This window comes from Bufo gargarizans, chromosome 2 (assembly GCF_014858855.1).
Source record: "Bufo gargarizans isolate SCDJY-AF-19 chromosome 2, ASM1485885v1, whole genome shotgun sequence".
NCBI lineage: Eukaryota > Metazoa > Chordata > Amphibia > Anura > Bufonidae > Bufo > Bufo gargarizans.
The window spans coordinates 585,358,802-585,375,474 of NC_058081.1; the positions used below are offsets into that span (position 1 = coordinate 585,358,802).

The following is a 16,673-nucleotide window of genomic DNA, read 5'->3' on the forward strand; positions in this document are numbered from 1 at the left end:
ACAAAAAAAGGCAGCACCTACTAGGATGTGCTCGGTTTGCTGCTCAAAGAGAGATGGCAATGGAAAGAAAGTCCGAAAAGAAACCAGGTTCCATTGTCCCGATTGTGACGTCGGACTTTGTGCAGTCCCATGTTTCAAAATTTATCACACTCAGGATGTTTATAGAATTTTCTGTGTTTGACAAATTTCATTATTTTAATTACATTATTAAATAAAATTATATTATTTATTAGATTTTAATTCATGATTTTGTGTTTGAAACTTTATCATGTCTACTAAAGTCTTGCTTGGTCAGGTTTAAGTAAGTAATTACTAAGAATTGCAAGCCTACAATACATAACACCAAATTTCATGCAAAAAATTGTACCACTTTTGGTACAAAATTCCTGACAATCACAACGCCATGGAGGTTAAGCATTTCTGTAATATTATTTTGAAGACTGTACTCGGAGCAGATTTCAGGACAGGACTACATTCACACAGGACTCCATCTACATTCACTGTGGATTCTGACGCTGTCAAAATTGCAGCGGTGTCTGACGTGGTTATTCATAGATGCGACAGACTAAATGGATCCTGCAGTAGGTGGCCACGCTAAATAAATATTTGTAATGGGAAATTTCAAGGGTCCGAGGACCAAAGCGTGACTTGGATCACCTACTGACTGTCTAGTTTTTATATTTTAATAAAATAATAAATCTTTATTAAATCTGTTATATAGAAAAAAACACTCTAAACATATTACGGTTAAAATTCCTCAGAGTGAGCAGTGAGACTGTGAATTCCACTGTTTGTTTTTCTTTTTAATGGCATCAGGCATTCATTGCACTATCTGGTAATTGGCTGTGTTTGCCAGTATCTATGCGACAACTTTATGTTTAGTTGTCATAGCTGTTCTAATCAGTGGTGCTCACTTGCTCGGTCTGAACTAAAATACAACCACTCCTACATCCCTACATGTTTCGCCGAGCTTCGGCGTCCTCAGGGGATAATGTAGGTCCCTACATTATCCCCTGAGGACGCCGAAGCTCGGCGAAACATGTAGGGATGTAGGAGTGGTTGTATTTTAGTTCAGACCGAGCAAGTGAGCACCACTGATTAGAACAGCTATGACAACTAAACATAAAGTTGTCGCATAGATACTGGCAAACACAGCCAATTACCAGATAGTGCAATGAATGCCTGATGCCATTAAAAAGAAAAACAAACAGTGGAATTCACAGTCTCACTGCTCACTCTGAGGAATTTTAACCGTAATATGTTTAGAGTGTTTTTTTCTATATAACAGATTTAATAAAGATTTATTATTTTATTAAAATATAAAAACTAGACAGTCAGTAGGTGATCCAAGTCACGCTTTGGTCCTCGGACCCTTGAAAATTCCCCTGACGTGGTTATTCACTTTGGATGCTGCAGACCTATTTGTGGTTTAGCTCCTTTAAATGGAGCTAAACCGTGAGAGGACACTGCAGCGTCTGTCTGTCCCAAGAAGGGACATGTCGCGCATAAACCGCCGCGTGAACAGCCCCTTAATAAGCTTTTGACAAGACATAAAATAATTTGATCAGCCACTTAATAAGTTTTTGACAAGACATAAAAATATTTGCATACCGAGCCCCTGGTCCTCCGAGTTCTCATACTATGCTTGCCGTTGAGACCATCTTCTTCTTCTTTTACAGGCTTGAACATAAATGGTGGAGGGTCCACGGGCTTTTCAATAGGAGGTAGCTCCCCGTATTTCTTAAAATGGATCCTACAATCGGTGCACAGAAGAATGTTTTCCCTGCCCCCGTGGTGCCAGTCCTTAGAAGCTGCAGTGAGAGCAGATATGCAACATTAAATGTGGCGGTCAAACACGGATTCTGTATATCAGTAAGATGCCCTTGACACATGTAAAGGGACTGAAAAAGATTACATACTGGTGGTGAAGCAGTGGCGACAAGCATAACCCTTTAACTCCTGCTCACTGTCTTCGCTGTCGAAATCATCTTCGCTGGCTGAGCTCAGGTCCACTAAATAGGGGAAAACAGCAAAAATACAAAATCATCATCACTGCATGTAATTAACTGGAATTAAAATTATACAAACTGGAACACAGGGACAGATTTATCATTGAGCAGCATTTTACGTCAGTCTATGTTATCCCCTGCGCTGCATGTCTCGCTGCATGTCTCCGCTTAAACAGAAATCTACTCCAAGTTCTCGTAGATTTGTGTCTACATGTACATCAGAAAACTCGCATAAAGATAAATGTGCGGGGCCCACTGGACACGCCAACTTTTCTGGAAAATGGCTTACAAACACCATGTGCGACAAAATTTTGTCGCAGTGACATTTAAAAAAAACATGCCATAAAAGAGAAGGGGAGGAAATTATAAAAAAAGTTCCATCTAATCTCGTATTGCTCTATAACGTTTGCAAAGTGATTAGTAAAGCACAGGACACAATACCGTACTGGGTGAACGCATTTCTCTCATGTCAGTCCTGACACACAAGCAAGATGGTAGGAGCCACATCTGCTTTCACCGTGCCTGCAGAGAAACTGACTGCTAATTGGTATTAATCAGATTACTTATGTAAAAAAAAACATTCAATTGCCAGCAACTGCCAAACTATCCAACTACTAACAGCAGCAGCAGCACATCTAATTGTACAAATTGACATCTTAATTAAGTGTGAATAACATTGTTTTGGCAGAAAGCTACTGTTCATAAACGTATTCTGCTGCAATCAATCTGTCGCAGCGTCCTGTACAGATCTGAACCAGAGCACCGCTTTCCTGCATATGCTACCCACATACACATATATCCCACTATAGGTGAGGATTCATTGTAATACTGCAGCACTTTTATGGCCATAACACTGCCATCTTTGAGTGTAAGACAGAGAATGTCCACAATCAGCATCGCCGAAAGCGGTTCAGTATTTATGCCAATGGTGTTGCTTTATCACGACAGCTCCGATAATAATGGCAGGATGCAAGAAATGACCTTTACCAATGGCAGCTGCTTCGGAGAGGATTTTCCCCATGACAAATACATACTGCCTATCCACAGGATAGGAAATAAATGTCTGGTCAGCGGTCCAGACACTCTGCCACTCCATTCAAACCCTATGGGCCTACCAGAGACAGCCAAGCGCTTGTAACTCAGATAGGCTGTGTTCACATCTCCGGCATAAATGCGGGATGTCGGCTGGGCAAAACCGACTGCATGCAGTTGTATTTATGCCGGAAAGCAGCCAGATTCCATTATAGTCGATAGGGATCCAGAAGTGATCTGCTGAATTTGGCAATGCCAGAGCAGCCTGCTGGAAACATTTACCGGAGGTGTGATCGCAGCCTTATCTCCATCATCTCCATAAAGCTGAATAGAGTGCACATGCTATTCATTTCAAGCAGGGGAATACAGAGGCCCCAGTCTCATAATCGGTGGTGCCCCAAGAGGTTCAGACACTAACCCCTATTCTGTGGATATGGGACAAGCTTTTTAAGCACAGTCTGTTTAATAGCGCCCTGCTCCAGACAAGCAGGCGATCATAGAGGGTCTTACAGAACAGCAGTTTCACAGGGCAGTGATGAAGATCCAATCATGGTACAATTCCAGTCAACACGGATGTTATTGTCAGTGGGTTCTATTGGGCACAGTTGGTGCCCATCAGGACAGGGATCCGGTACTTGTGTTGTTTTCATGGAGCAGACCATTAGAAATAACAGACACAGATGTGAACAGAACCCTTACAATGCACACGGTGCAGTCCCTGTGCAGTAACGTGACGGTTTCTATACCGTACAAGTGCAATTGTCCAAGCCTAGCAGCCTGTATTAGATGTCTCACATTCAAGTTCAGTCCTGTTTCTTTGAGTAAACATCCCCAGTGCTGAACGTGATCTTCAAACACGGGCTGAGGTTAAAACGCTTATCGCTGAATGTACTCACAGAATTCACTGGAAGGAGGCCGGGATGGCGTGTTTACAGGCGTGGTAGCAGTGCGGGTTTTGATCCGACGGAATACAGCCTGCCTGCGATGTCTGCGGTGGGCACGGGAGCTGGCTGCCTCGGGAGTTTTCTTCCAGTAGTAATAAAAGGTGATAAGTTCTCCCTGGAAGAAGCAATAATCAGCCGTCCTTAGTAAACAGCGACTTATGTCATTACTGATAAATGCAAAATGCAAATCCCTCCATCTGATCAGGTGTGAATTCAATATGGTCCCTAAGCCACACAACCGGTTAAGTCACATTTATGATAGGTGGGTAACTAGTCCGCACATATGTTATGGCTGGTCCTTGCCACATGGGCTGACTAGTAGCTGGCCATTTGTAGCTTGGTAGGTCATCGGAAAAGGCTGCAGACTGTGGTTTTACCGTGTACGCAGTACGAAACCATAATCCGGAAGCGTATTAAATAAGACAGGGTGGCAGAAAGGTGTTTAACAATGCGAATCTGCTGCAAACACTAAACTGCTACCAAACCTATTAAGGAAAAATGGCTCATGGTATGGCACTGACCCTAAAGTGCAACGCTTATAATAAGAGCGGCTTCTTTCACATATGTCTGGACTGGAGGCTATCCACTGTAGAAACATTAGTTTACCCTGCAGGGGACCAGTCTCAGCATAATGACCATTAACCCTCATGGCTACAGAGTCTAAACGTAAGATACAACACAGCACATGCCAAGCCTGACTACTGCATACAGGTGCAGCGCCAGCAAAAACAGGCATAATAAACTATATGGCCATAAAGCCTTAAACATTACCTGCCAACATACACCGAACAGGTGAGAGGAAGTTCCCTGAAGACAATCTGCCTGCGCAGTGAGACCTATTCATTTCCTTATCGAGGGAACAATATGTAATACCTGGGCGGCAGTGTGTACAGGGAGGTGCCCGCCGAGCTCCAGCCTGCTTATCTCAGCTATCACACCTACAGTGCATAGTTCAACCTTCCCAGCACTGTACCAGCATGAAAGCAAACAGAGGAAGAAAGCTGGCGAACACATATCAGGTTTCCTTAAAGGGAACCTGTCGACATGAAAATACAGTCCAATGTGCGGGCAGCATGATATAGCGCAGGAGGAGCTGAGCAGACTGATATATAGTTGTGTTGTATTTTATTCATTTATGAATACAGCCATGTGGTGGTCTTATCAGCGAATGACAGCTATGTATACACACTATAGGTTATGCTATCACTGATAAGGCTGCCCACAGGGCTAGTGAGCTGAGAAAAAGCTGAGATTTAAAGAGGACCTGTCCTGTGCCTTCTCCTGGCATGTCTATTTTAGTAGCTACTTGGATCCCCCGTATAATAATTATGGAGCATCTATGCTTATGACTATGATGAGCCATTCCTTTATTATTGGTGCTAGAAGTTATGAATGAATTACCAGCAGTTTGCAATGGAGGTCCAGATGAGAGTTACCTGTTCCAGGTGTGTATCTGCAGTCTGACACCGGCAGCACTAAATGGATAGCGTCAGATTGCACAGGGACACACCTCCTAGCTCAGGGATTAGCAACCTCCGACGCTCCAGCTGTTCCGAAACTCCAACTCCCAGAATACTCCTTTCACTTCTATGGCAGTTACAAGAACAGCCAAGAAAGTGTGCATGTTGGGAGTTGTAGTTTCACAGCAGCTGGAGTGCCGAAGGTTGCTGATCACTGCCCTAGCTGGTAACACCCATCTGGACCTTTACTGCAAGCCATTAATACATTGATAACTTCTAGCAGGTACAACAAAGGTACGGCACAATACAGCTATAAGAGTTAGATGCTCCAGAATTGTTATAACATTGTGAATGGGAACAGACATGTCAGGAGAGGTGATATGTGCTCTTTAAATAAAAAAGACTACACTTTTTTCAGATTCCTCCCCCACCCCCCAAAACAAAAAAATAAAAACTATTCGCCTGCTCAGCTCCTTCTACTCTACAACATGCTACCCACACAATGGACTGCAGGTTCCCTTTAAAAGGACAGTAACAACTAATTACACACCCGTCTAGATTAATCCCTGATTATGCTGATGACACTGAATATTAATCACTATAATATTGCGCCGCTGTGTTACAGTCTGAATCTGTTGTCTTTATATAAAGGAGTTAAATATTTATTGTGCTACTGAGTGTATATATATACGGGAGTCCACTTCCAGAAAGGAGGCATTATATCTGTTAAAAAGCAGACCATGATGGTCGTGGCTCCAGAGAATAATGGGGAGAAGGCTTAGTTGGGTCTGCATGTGCACACTGGCTTGTGATAATTCTCATTGCTGCATACAGGGGGCGCACTTTCCAATATCCTTTCATAGACTGACAAGCACCCATCTTTCCAAGGCGTCCTTGATACTAGGCATTCCGTGACAGCCACACGAGCTTTTACAAAGGGCTGTAATAGATGTACAAGCCTGTATGATTTACAAACACCATGCCCTGATCACTCCCGCCGCTCACTTCTCTGATGAAATATTCATACTGGGCCGTCACGCTCTCAATCTTTGGAGCAGCTCTGTTAATTAAGCACAAATCACCTCCTGGCAGTGACAGGAACCGCAGCCCTTCAAGGCCCTTTATATCCCCTGCTCACAGGATCAAATTCTGATGAAATTTTCCTTCAAGCAGATTTGAAAGCAAAAACGTAATGGCAGCTATAGGCTGATAAGTATGGTTATCAGAAGCCAAGTATCTCCCCTGCCTGACATCACTCTCGTCTGGACCGGCAAATCTGTGATAGGAAGAATAGTAATAAGGAGATCTTAGACAACAAATGACACATCTTTTATAACCAAAGGTGAACATAAGAATTCAGAACTGGCAATGTGATCATGGGGGCAGACAGTTAAATTATTATGATCCCACTGAAGAACACTACAGTCAAAGCCTCAGTAACAGGAACATGTTATCTCTGCCCACCGTGACACAGATACATTGGCACTGTAGTCCAGTCAATAGTCACTGCTCCTACAAGGCTGCTAGTTCACATTTCTCTGGTCACTGCCCCTTAATTCTCCCATTAGTACACTCCTACACACAGCTTGAACCAAAGCTGATGCTGCTGTAATCACAGGACTAACTACTACATTCCATTCTACAGGCAGGAGATCTCTGCTTCTGCAGCTCATAGAAGTAGGGAAGGCTGAAACATACCCCTTTTACTCTGAAATAAATTAAGTGTGAAGCATGCAGGTGAATTAAACTAAAACTGGATTTGGAACATGAATTTACACACACGGCTGTATATCCTAGGAGTTTTAAAGTTGATCACTGGAGGTAATACATTATAGGAGTTAAGCTTTATTCACACGTCAGTTTTCGGTCAGTGATTTCAATCAGCGATTTTGAGCCAAAACCTTATGTCTGCGTAGGACGCTCAATCACTGATGGGAATCATTGACATAGTATATGATGGAGTGGAGAACAGCACTCAATTTAATTGATTCTGGTGCCAATGTACATATATAGTGAAATTGAGGCACACAGATTTTCAGTGTCGCAATTAAACTCTTTATTTAGTTTCGCAGTAGTTTCATCCAATTGCCCAAAATGTATCTTCAAGGTACAAACAGAATATCTAGACCGGACGTTTCGGTCACATCAGACCTTCATCAGCGGTCACATTTTTAGCTGTTCTGGAGGAAGTCATCAGGGCTCGGATGTGCGGCCCCACATACGAGCCCTATATATACACAAAAGCCCTATATACGAGCCCTATATATACACAAAACACTGACGTGTGAATGAGGCTTTAGGCTGCATTTACATGCCCACATGCGGTCCGGGAAATGCTGTCTATGTGATGGCCACATTTCCTGTACCGACCTCGACTCCTGTAAACCAAACTCACTGCATCATTGTGATCCATGATGATGCGTGGATCTACTGTCCTGTATTCACTTGAGGAGAAGACACCAGACCAGCGGTAGGGCTGGAACTTAAAGCATCATAGGTCAGCAAGGGCTGCAGTGAGTCCGTGATATGTGGCCATCACGTGGAATTACCCATATAATATATTATCTCTCTGTATACACATACTAAACTCTGGCAACAGCAGGCTGCGCTGAGGCAACCGGGAGAGAGCAGTCATTTATTTGAGACACTTCATAATTTTGTACTGATATACCAAGGAACAACATCTGCTACAAGGTTGTATGGAAAACATTTCTATCAGTTCAGTTGTCATGTCTGGAAAGTAAAGCCTAAAGGGATGATTGCTATTAAAGTTCCAGCCAGCCATGGGCAATCCAGGGGGCACATTAAGATACCAACGTTTTTGTTTTGTTTTTTTACTTTATTTTACGCCTGGCAAGAGGGCAGATACTTTGGCATTTTACTTGTAGCCTATTCTATTAATAAAAGCAGACGTCGCAGGGATGTAAGAACACGAGAGAGAAGCTCTTGGCGGCCATTATATTCATCTGATTCAGCCTCCATCCAGGGAAAACAGAGGATGACAATATCTGCAGAGGCAGATTCATTCCAGAGCCTTAAATGAGCCAGAGAAATGTAGGTCTCAAGGGGGTGGTAAGAGCCAAGGTTCCTACAGCTCACATATAACCCTTTCAGCACTAATACTTTGCTATGATGTCTCCATGATACCGATTCATTACAACAGTAAGCCAAAGGCTTAGTCTAGCAGCGAATCCACGAAGCTCAGACTGCACAAAGATGGATCAGCTTCGCTCTACAAGGCCATCTGCACTCCCCTAGACGCCAATACCACTGGAGCTGCAGACCTCATCCATTTAATGAGATTAGAAAATAATCTGCACAAGAGCATAGTACACGGCCATGCAATGTGCATAGAGGAAAGCAGTTACAGCTGCCAGGATGTCACATAGAAGTGAACCAGGCCGGAGCCGACGGGAAAGAAAAGGTGAGCATTATCCAGCGAAGGCAGCATGCATCATCCCATCGAGTGGTAAAGCATGAAAGACAATGATTTCACTGTGTACAGGAGCCAAACACAATGAGCCAAATAAAATGGTTATTTCTACCGTGAGTCCTGGCCAGGAGAGAAAACCGTACAAAGATAAAGGAGACAAAAGCACTGCCAAAAAGGCTCTGAAGACCTTTCCTCTACTCCATCTAGATTTAACATATTCATCAGAATTTTTGCTCCTATGGATTTCAGTATGGGCTATATGGTGATAATATGCAAATTCACCTGTACGCCCAAGACCCTTTTTGGGTCCTGTATTATGGCGCTATAATGCCACAGTGTCCAGGACTCCTTAACGCCACTCCAAGTATAGTCCTGGATATAGTCTTTAGACTTGTGGGCAGGGGATAATGTGATGTAACCAGAAAACCCCCTCTAGTTTCACACTAGCGTTGCAGGTCTCTGGCAGGCTGTTCCAGCAGAAAACAGCCCGCTGGAGATCTCTGGACTCCAGCATAGCCAGATGATATCGCACGCCCGTCAGTCCCCATTGACTTTATTGGGATGCAGCCGATACCTGCCAAATATGGGGAATTAAGTTGGGCAAAAACTACTGCACGCAATGATTTTTGTCCCACCAAATCCCGGTAACATCCGGCTGTGCCGGATTCAGATCCTGCCGGAAAGCGCAACTGCAGATGTGAAAGAGGCTGGAGCAATGATATATCGTTTTGTGGAAAAAGATTTAGTAGAACTTACAATTTATTCATTTAGGTCCAGTAGGCGGTCCTACTCAGTGATCGACAACTATCTTTGTAAGCACAATCATACAGGGAAGACTGCCATTCACTGATTAGGACCGCCCACTGGACGCCTAAGCATAGAAAGAACAGGGATTTAAAAGGAATATCATCAGAAAACGACTTATTGGTTAAATCATGTTTTTATGTTCAATTTTGTATTTTTCCATGTCGCTATCTATATTTAAAAAGTGTATATAATCTTGCAATGTTCACACTGGCCACTAGGTCTAACCCCTTAAGGACTCAGCACTATTTCACCTTAAAGGGAATCTGTCACCTGCTTTTACCATTTTAAGCTGTCACCATCGCTATGTTCACTAAAGTACCTCATTTCCAGCAGTCTTCTTTTTACTTTATTTCGTTTTGTCCTTTTGATATAAAAGCGCTTTTTATGATATGCTAATGAGGCTCCAAGGTGCCCAGAGGGGCGTTTTTTTCCTTCTCCGGTGCCCAGTGACGCCCCCCCTGCAGTGCCCAAGAACACTTCCTGATCCATAAATAACCTCCCACAGGCCCAGCAAACGGTTCCGCCCCCTCCCCACGTCATAGTCTACCTTCTAGAAATGCCCCGTCCTTCTTCCTGTCGGCGGCCAGAAAACTTGCGCAGGCGCAGTACCGCCTGCGGCATGCGCGATCATCAACCTCCTCAGAACAACAGCGCTCAGGTTACATCACTGGGCTCAGCGCATGCCCAGTGAGACTTTTGAGGCTGTTGCCCTCAGGAGCTTGATGATCGCGCAGGCCGCAGGCGGTACTGCGCCTGCGCGAGTTTTCTGGCCGCCGACAGTAAAAAGAAGACTGCTGGAAATGAGGTACTTTAGTGAACATAGCGATGGTGACAGTTTAAAATGGTAAAAGCAGGTGACAGATTCCCTTTAAAGACTTGGCCATTTTTGGCAAATCTGACCAGTGTCACTTTAGGTGCTGATAACTTTAAAACGCTTTGACTTATCCAGGCCATTCTGAGATTGTTTTTTCGTCACATACTGTACTTCATGACACTGGTAAAATGAAGTAAAAAAAAAAATCTTTTTTATTTATAAAAAAATACCAAATTTACCAAAAATTCGTAAAAAATTTTAAATTTCCAAGTTTCAATTTCTCTACTTCTATAATACATAGTAATACCTCCAAAAATAGTTATTACTTTACATTCCCCATATGTCTACTTCATGTTTGGATCAATTTGGGAATGATATTTTATTTTTGGGGGATGTTACAAGGCTTAGAAGTTTAGAAGAAAATCTTGAAATTTTTCAGAACTGTTCAAAAACCCACTTTTTAGGGAGCAGTTCAGGTCTGAAGTCACTTTGTGAGGCTTACATAATAGAAACCACCCAAGAATGACCCCGTTCTAGAAACTACACCCCTCAAGGTATTTAAAACTGATTTTTACAAACTTTGTTAACCCTTTAGGTGTTGCACAAGAGTTATTGGCAAATGGAGATGAAATTTGGTTTTTGGAAGGCAGATTTTGCTGGACTGTTTTTTTTGACACCATGTCCCACTTGAAGCCCCCCTGATGCACACCTAGAGTAAAAACTCCATAAAAGTGACCCCATCTAAGAAACTATACCCCTCAAGGTATTCAAAACTGATTTTACAAACTTTGTTAACCCTTTAGGTGTTGCACAAGATTTAATGGAAAATAGAGATACAATTTCAAAATTTCACTTTTTGGGCAGATTTTCCATTTTAATATTTTTTTTCCCAGCTACAAAGCAAGGGTTAACAGCCAAACAAAACTCATCATTTATGACCCCACCGTATTACAAAGCAAGGGTTAACAGCCAAACAAAACTCATCATTTATGACCCCACCGTATTATGCCATACGGTTTTTGGAAGGCAGATTTTGCTAGACAGTTTTTTTGGACACCATGTCCCATTTGAAGCCCCCCTGATGCACCCCTAGAGTAGAAACTCCAAAAAAGTGACCCCATTTTAGAAACTACAGGATAGGGTGGAAGTTTTGTTGGTACTAGTTTAGGGTACATGATTTTTGGTTGCTCTATATTACACTTTTTGTGAGGCAAGGTAACAAGAAATAGCTTTTTTGGCACCGTTTTTTTTTGTTATTTACAACATTCATCTGACAGGTTTCTATAGAGCAGGTTGTCACGGACGCGGCGATACCCAATATGTAAAATATTTTTTTTATTTATGTAAGTTTTACACAATGATTTCATTTTTTAAACAAAAATAAATAAATCATGTTTTAGTGTCTCCATAGTCTGAGAGCCATAGTTTTTTCAGTTTTTGGGCAATTATCTTAGGTAGGGTCTCAATTTTTGTGGGATGAGATGACGGTTTGATTGGCACTATTTTGGGGTGCATATGACTTTTTGATCGCTTGCTATTACACTTTTTGTGACGTAAGATGACAAAAAATGGCTTTTTTTACACCGTTTTTATTTTAATTTTTTACGGTGTTCACCTGAGGGGTTAGGTCATTTGATATTTTTAGAGCGCCGGTCGATACGGACGCGGAGATACCTAATATGTATACTTTTTTTATTTATGTAAGTTTTACACAATGATTTCATTTTTGAAACAAATAAAAAATCTTGTTTTAGCGTTTCCTAAGAGCCATAGTTCTTTCAGTTTTTGGGCGATTATCTTGGGTAAGGTATGATTTTTGCGGGATGAGATGATGGTTTGATTGGTACTATTTTGGCGTACGTGCAACTTTTTGCATCACTTTTATTACCTTTTTTGGTAAGTAAGGTGGGCAAAATTTCAATTTCCTCATAGTTTTTATATTTTTATGGCGTTCACCGTGCGGGGAAAGTAACATGACCGTTTTATAGATCAGGTCGTTACGGACGCGGCGATACCCAATATGTGTAGCGTATTTTTTTTTTATTCAGTGATAAATGTTATTTTTTTTATCTTAACTTTTTTCACTTTTTTTTTTTTACATTTTTTTGACCCAGACCCACTTGGTTCTTGAAGATCCAGTGGGTCTGATGTCTGTATAATACAGTACCCTATATAGGGTATTGTACTGTATTTTACTTACACTTTGTCTGAACAGATCTATGCCTTTAGCACTGATCTGTTCAGCACAATGGACAGCAGGATGCCTGAAGGTGTCCGGTTGCCATGGGAACCTTCCCCGTCTGCTCAGTTGTGGCCACAACTTCGCAGACGGGGAAGGGTAAGGAGGGGGGGCTCCCTCTTTCCTGTCGGGGGCTGCAAAGGCACAGCAGCCCCCCGATGGGAGAGGGAGGGAGCCCCCTCTTACTGTTAACTTTTTCCATACAGCGGTCAGTACGGACCGCGGTATGGAAAGGGTTAAACGGCTGACATCACAGCACAAATGACCTGGGGTGACGTCACTCCGGTCATCACATGATCTTTTACCATGGTGATGGATCATGTGATGACCAGAGTGACGTCACCACGGGTCCTTTTCCTGCAATCAGCAAAGAAGAAGACAGAAGAGATGTCGGCTGCGCGAGCAAGTGGATTAAGGAGAGTTAAATTTTTTTATATTTTTTTTTAAACCCCTCCAGCACTATTGTACTATGCATTCTGTATTCAGAATGCTATTAGTTTCCCTTATAACCATGTTATAAGGGAAAATAATAAAATGATCGGGTCCCCATCCCAATTGTCTCCTAGCAACCATGCGTGAAAAATCGCACTGCATCCACACTTGCTTGCAGATGCTTGCGATTTTCACGCAGCCCCATTCACTTCTATGGGGCATGCGTTGCGTGGAAAACGTACAATATAGAGCATGCTGCGATTTACACGCAACGCAGAAGTGATGCGTGAAAAACAACGCTCATGTGCACGGCCCCACAGAAATGAATGGGTCCGGATTCAGTGCGGGTGCAATGCATTGCACCTGCGCGGAAAACTCGCCCGTGTGAAAGGGGCCCAAGACATTTGCCCATTTGACAGACTTTGAGAGGGGGAGCATCATTAGACTGAGAGACACAGAATAGTTGTTATAAACTAAATGTTAGGAGCACGTGAGGGCATACACCCATGGCGAACAGATGCCGAACAGCCCAGAGATCGTTTGAACCACCAAAAAGCACTAGCTCCTCCCGCAGTTTGATTGTCCACCTTCTAGACAAGTGGCACCTTCATTACAGACCCCTGTCTCTGCACCGACCATTTCCAGGTGCTCAGAAGGAAATTTGGTGTCATAGTGCCCATTATGTGTCCTGCCACTGGCAGCCAGCCAAAGCCGCCTTTGTCTGCAGTGGTGTCATGAAGGCCAACCCTGGACTGCTATGGACTAGAACTGTATCGTCTTTAGTGACAAATCCAGGTTCTGTTTGGGGTTTATACTTAACTGGTCCCTGCCACTGGATTTCAGCTACATTCTCCACAGCTGCCTAGGCAGGTCTCGAGTCTCTGGGAGTCAAAATCCTGTTAGGTCACCCCAGGTCACCGTTCTGACCAGTGATTGGCTGCAGCAGTCATGTGATGCCTGTCAACACAATTTCGATTCCCAGAGACTTCAGACCTGTGGAGGTGGCCGTAGAGTGTTTCAGTCATAAGTACGTATTTCACTCATTTTGGGCTAAAAATTTCAATTGGTTTTTATTAAAAATGTTCAGCAGTTGTTGTAATACATGCTGCTAAGGATTTCCTTATCTTCTGACCTCATAAGCACTCTTTATAGCTAAATGCTTATCAAAGAGTGTTTATGAGGTCAGGAGATGAGATATGGCTTCACATAAGCTGTCAGCTGTTTGAACTCAGGAGGGATAGTCTGCACATAGGCTGAGTTCTAACCGGATGCGGACAGCACACGTTGTGCTGTCGCATCTTTTGCTGCACCACTTAAATGAATGGGTCTGCATCTAATCCGCAAAATTATGGAATGGATGCAGACACAAATATACGGTCGTCTGAAGGAGCCCTTAATTATACGCACCCCATCCCAATCCAGCCTCCCTGTACAATGACTGAGGTTAGGGACACTTGTGAGCATACCAGTATTTCCTCGGTACAACATCCAGTCCCTGCTCTCCACAAGTCCTAAATGGGGTCCTGTGTATTAGAAATATGTGCCCCATCCGGTTTTGTGTGTATGGGACAGACATACTGATAGGGCAGGGACCAGCAACCTTTGGCACTCCAGCTGCTGCAAAACAACAACTCCCAGCATGCAAACATGCTCAGCTGTTCTTCTAACTCCCACAGAAGTGAATGAAGCATTCTGGAAGTTGTAGTTTCTGAACAGTTGGAGTGCCGGAGCTTGCCGATCCCTGTGAAAGGGGATAACATTAAAATGTGGGACCCCTTACTGTTTGTACAATTTTGCAATAATGTTTAAAAAAATTATCTGATTTTGAAAAATTTATAAATAAATGTGGGACCCCTAAAATAAAGTCCACCAAACCAAACAATACCACACACTCACCGTCTCTTTGGTGGGAAGCAATTCTTTTCTAATTCGGAAGAAGTTCTTGCCATACTGTCTTAACCCTTTGATAAACCGTTTCTGTATAAAAAAAAGAAATATAACGTGAAATGTCTTTGCAGCTTCAGCTATGCCGACATTTTCTGCATGCATTTAAAGTTGCCAGATTCTCCTTAGCAAAAGGCTATGAAACAGCCACTTTCTTGTTCTACTGTTTTCAGCCTGTTACATGGGGAGAACTGGGCAGAACTTGCCAAAAGTTTACAGTTTTAATATTGAATCTGCAGTGTGCTACACTCCCTACAGTTCTTATATTATCAGACAATGAAAGCGGTCATGTAAAGGCGATTGTCGGGAGGGAATAGTCGTCAGACAGCTAGCAGAGGACACCGCTGCTATTACATGCAGCAATGTCCTCCACAACATGGGGAGGAGCGATCGCTATGCAGGACAGCGGTGTGTCGGCGGCAGGTCTTTATTACATAACATGATCTGCTGCTGGCATGTTGAAAGATCTGAATTACCAGACGGGCATTTGTTCGTTCATTGGGCAATCGTAGACAGTATTACAATGCCAGATCATCGCTAACGAGCGTTGCTACGAATGCTCGTTAGCGATTATCGGGCAGAAAATCTGTATCTTCTGAATGAAAACACATTTGTCCACATTAGAGTAACACATTTGTCCACATTATAGAAGAAATTTACCTATTACTTCAATTTTGGCTGTGACTCCGCTTAAAGGGAACCTGTCACCAGTTTTATGGTGTCCTAACTAAGGGCAACATAAATAAGTGACTGATTCTCTTAGCAAAATGCTGGGTCACTTTCTTTAATTGACCCAGTCAATCTGCCAACATCTTGTATTGAAAAGCTCCAGCTGATAATGATGTCATGAATATTCATGAGCTCCTGACTCTCTCCGCCCACCTGCTGCTGAATGACAGTTTGTTTCCATAGGAATCAGCAGCAGGTGGGCAGGGGAGTGGCTAAATCTCTGAATTAAATATACGCTGGACTCAATGACATCACGCTGGACTCCAATCAGCTCATTAGCATGCAGCATCTTTGTGTGTATATTATGAGGTAACAATCTGTCACACCAGTAAGTGAATACATCTAAGGCACTTTTTAGTAGTTAATGATTGTATATAATTAGTTAGATTATAATCAAATATCCACATGACAGGTTCCCTTTAAGCCAGATGCAGCAAGTCCTCCCATCTGGGGATCACATTATCTTCCCTTTGGCTTGCTCTGTCCCCTTAGATGGAGCGCATCCGTCATTTGAACAAACGGCCTGCTTGTTTCTACAGTGCAAGCGCACTGCACGCCTGTAATCAGGTAGTTTACCCAAATGACTGGTACCCGCCATCAAAGGGGAGGGGCAAACCGCAGGAGAGATCACACAGAAAAGGACACCTCCGTAATATAAAACAATCCTTTTTGAAATAGCCATTAAAAGACATAGCAGCATCTGCACGCCAACCGCGCATTTCGTTCAATTAGATCTGAACAGTAGCTGCTCTTGCACTCCGCTGTATTTAATTCAGGTGAGATGGATGATCGATGGCAGCTTCAGTGAACTTATATGGGAATTTCCTTAT

At 42.9% G+C, this 16,673-nt stretch overlaps 1 protein-coding gene across 10 annotated transcripts in view; it reads right to left on the reverse strand.

Moving 5' to 3' along the window:
• RERE (arginine-glutamic acid dipeptide repeats) overlaps positions 1–16,673 on the reverse strand; it is a 324,868-nt gene that overhangs the window by 21,728 nt on the left and 286,467 nt on the right. For all 10 annotated transcript variants that reach the window (XM_044281824.1, XM_044281821.1, XM_044281819.1 and 7 more), the window contains 4 exons: positions 15,067–15,147; positions 3,938–4,100; positions 1,920–2,012; positions 1,612–1,811 (listed from right to left, as the gene is read on the reverse strand). In XM_044281824.1, coding sequence (XP_044137759.1) covers positions 1,612–1,811; positions 1,920–2,012; positions 3,938–4,100; positions 15,067–15,147 — 537 coding nt within the window. The remainder of the gene's footprint in view (positions 1–1,611; positions 1,812–1,919; positions 2,013–3,937; positions 4,101–15,066; positions 15,148–16,673) is intronic.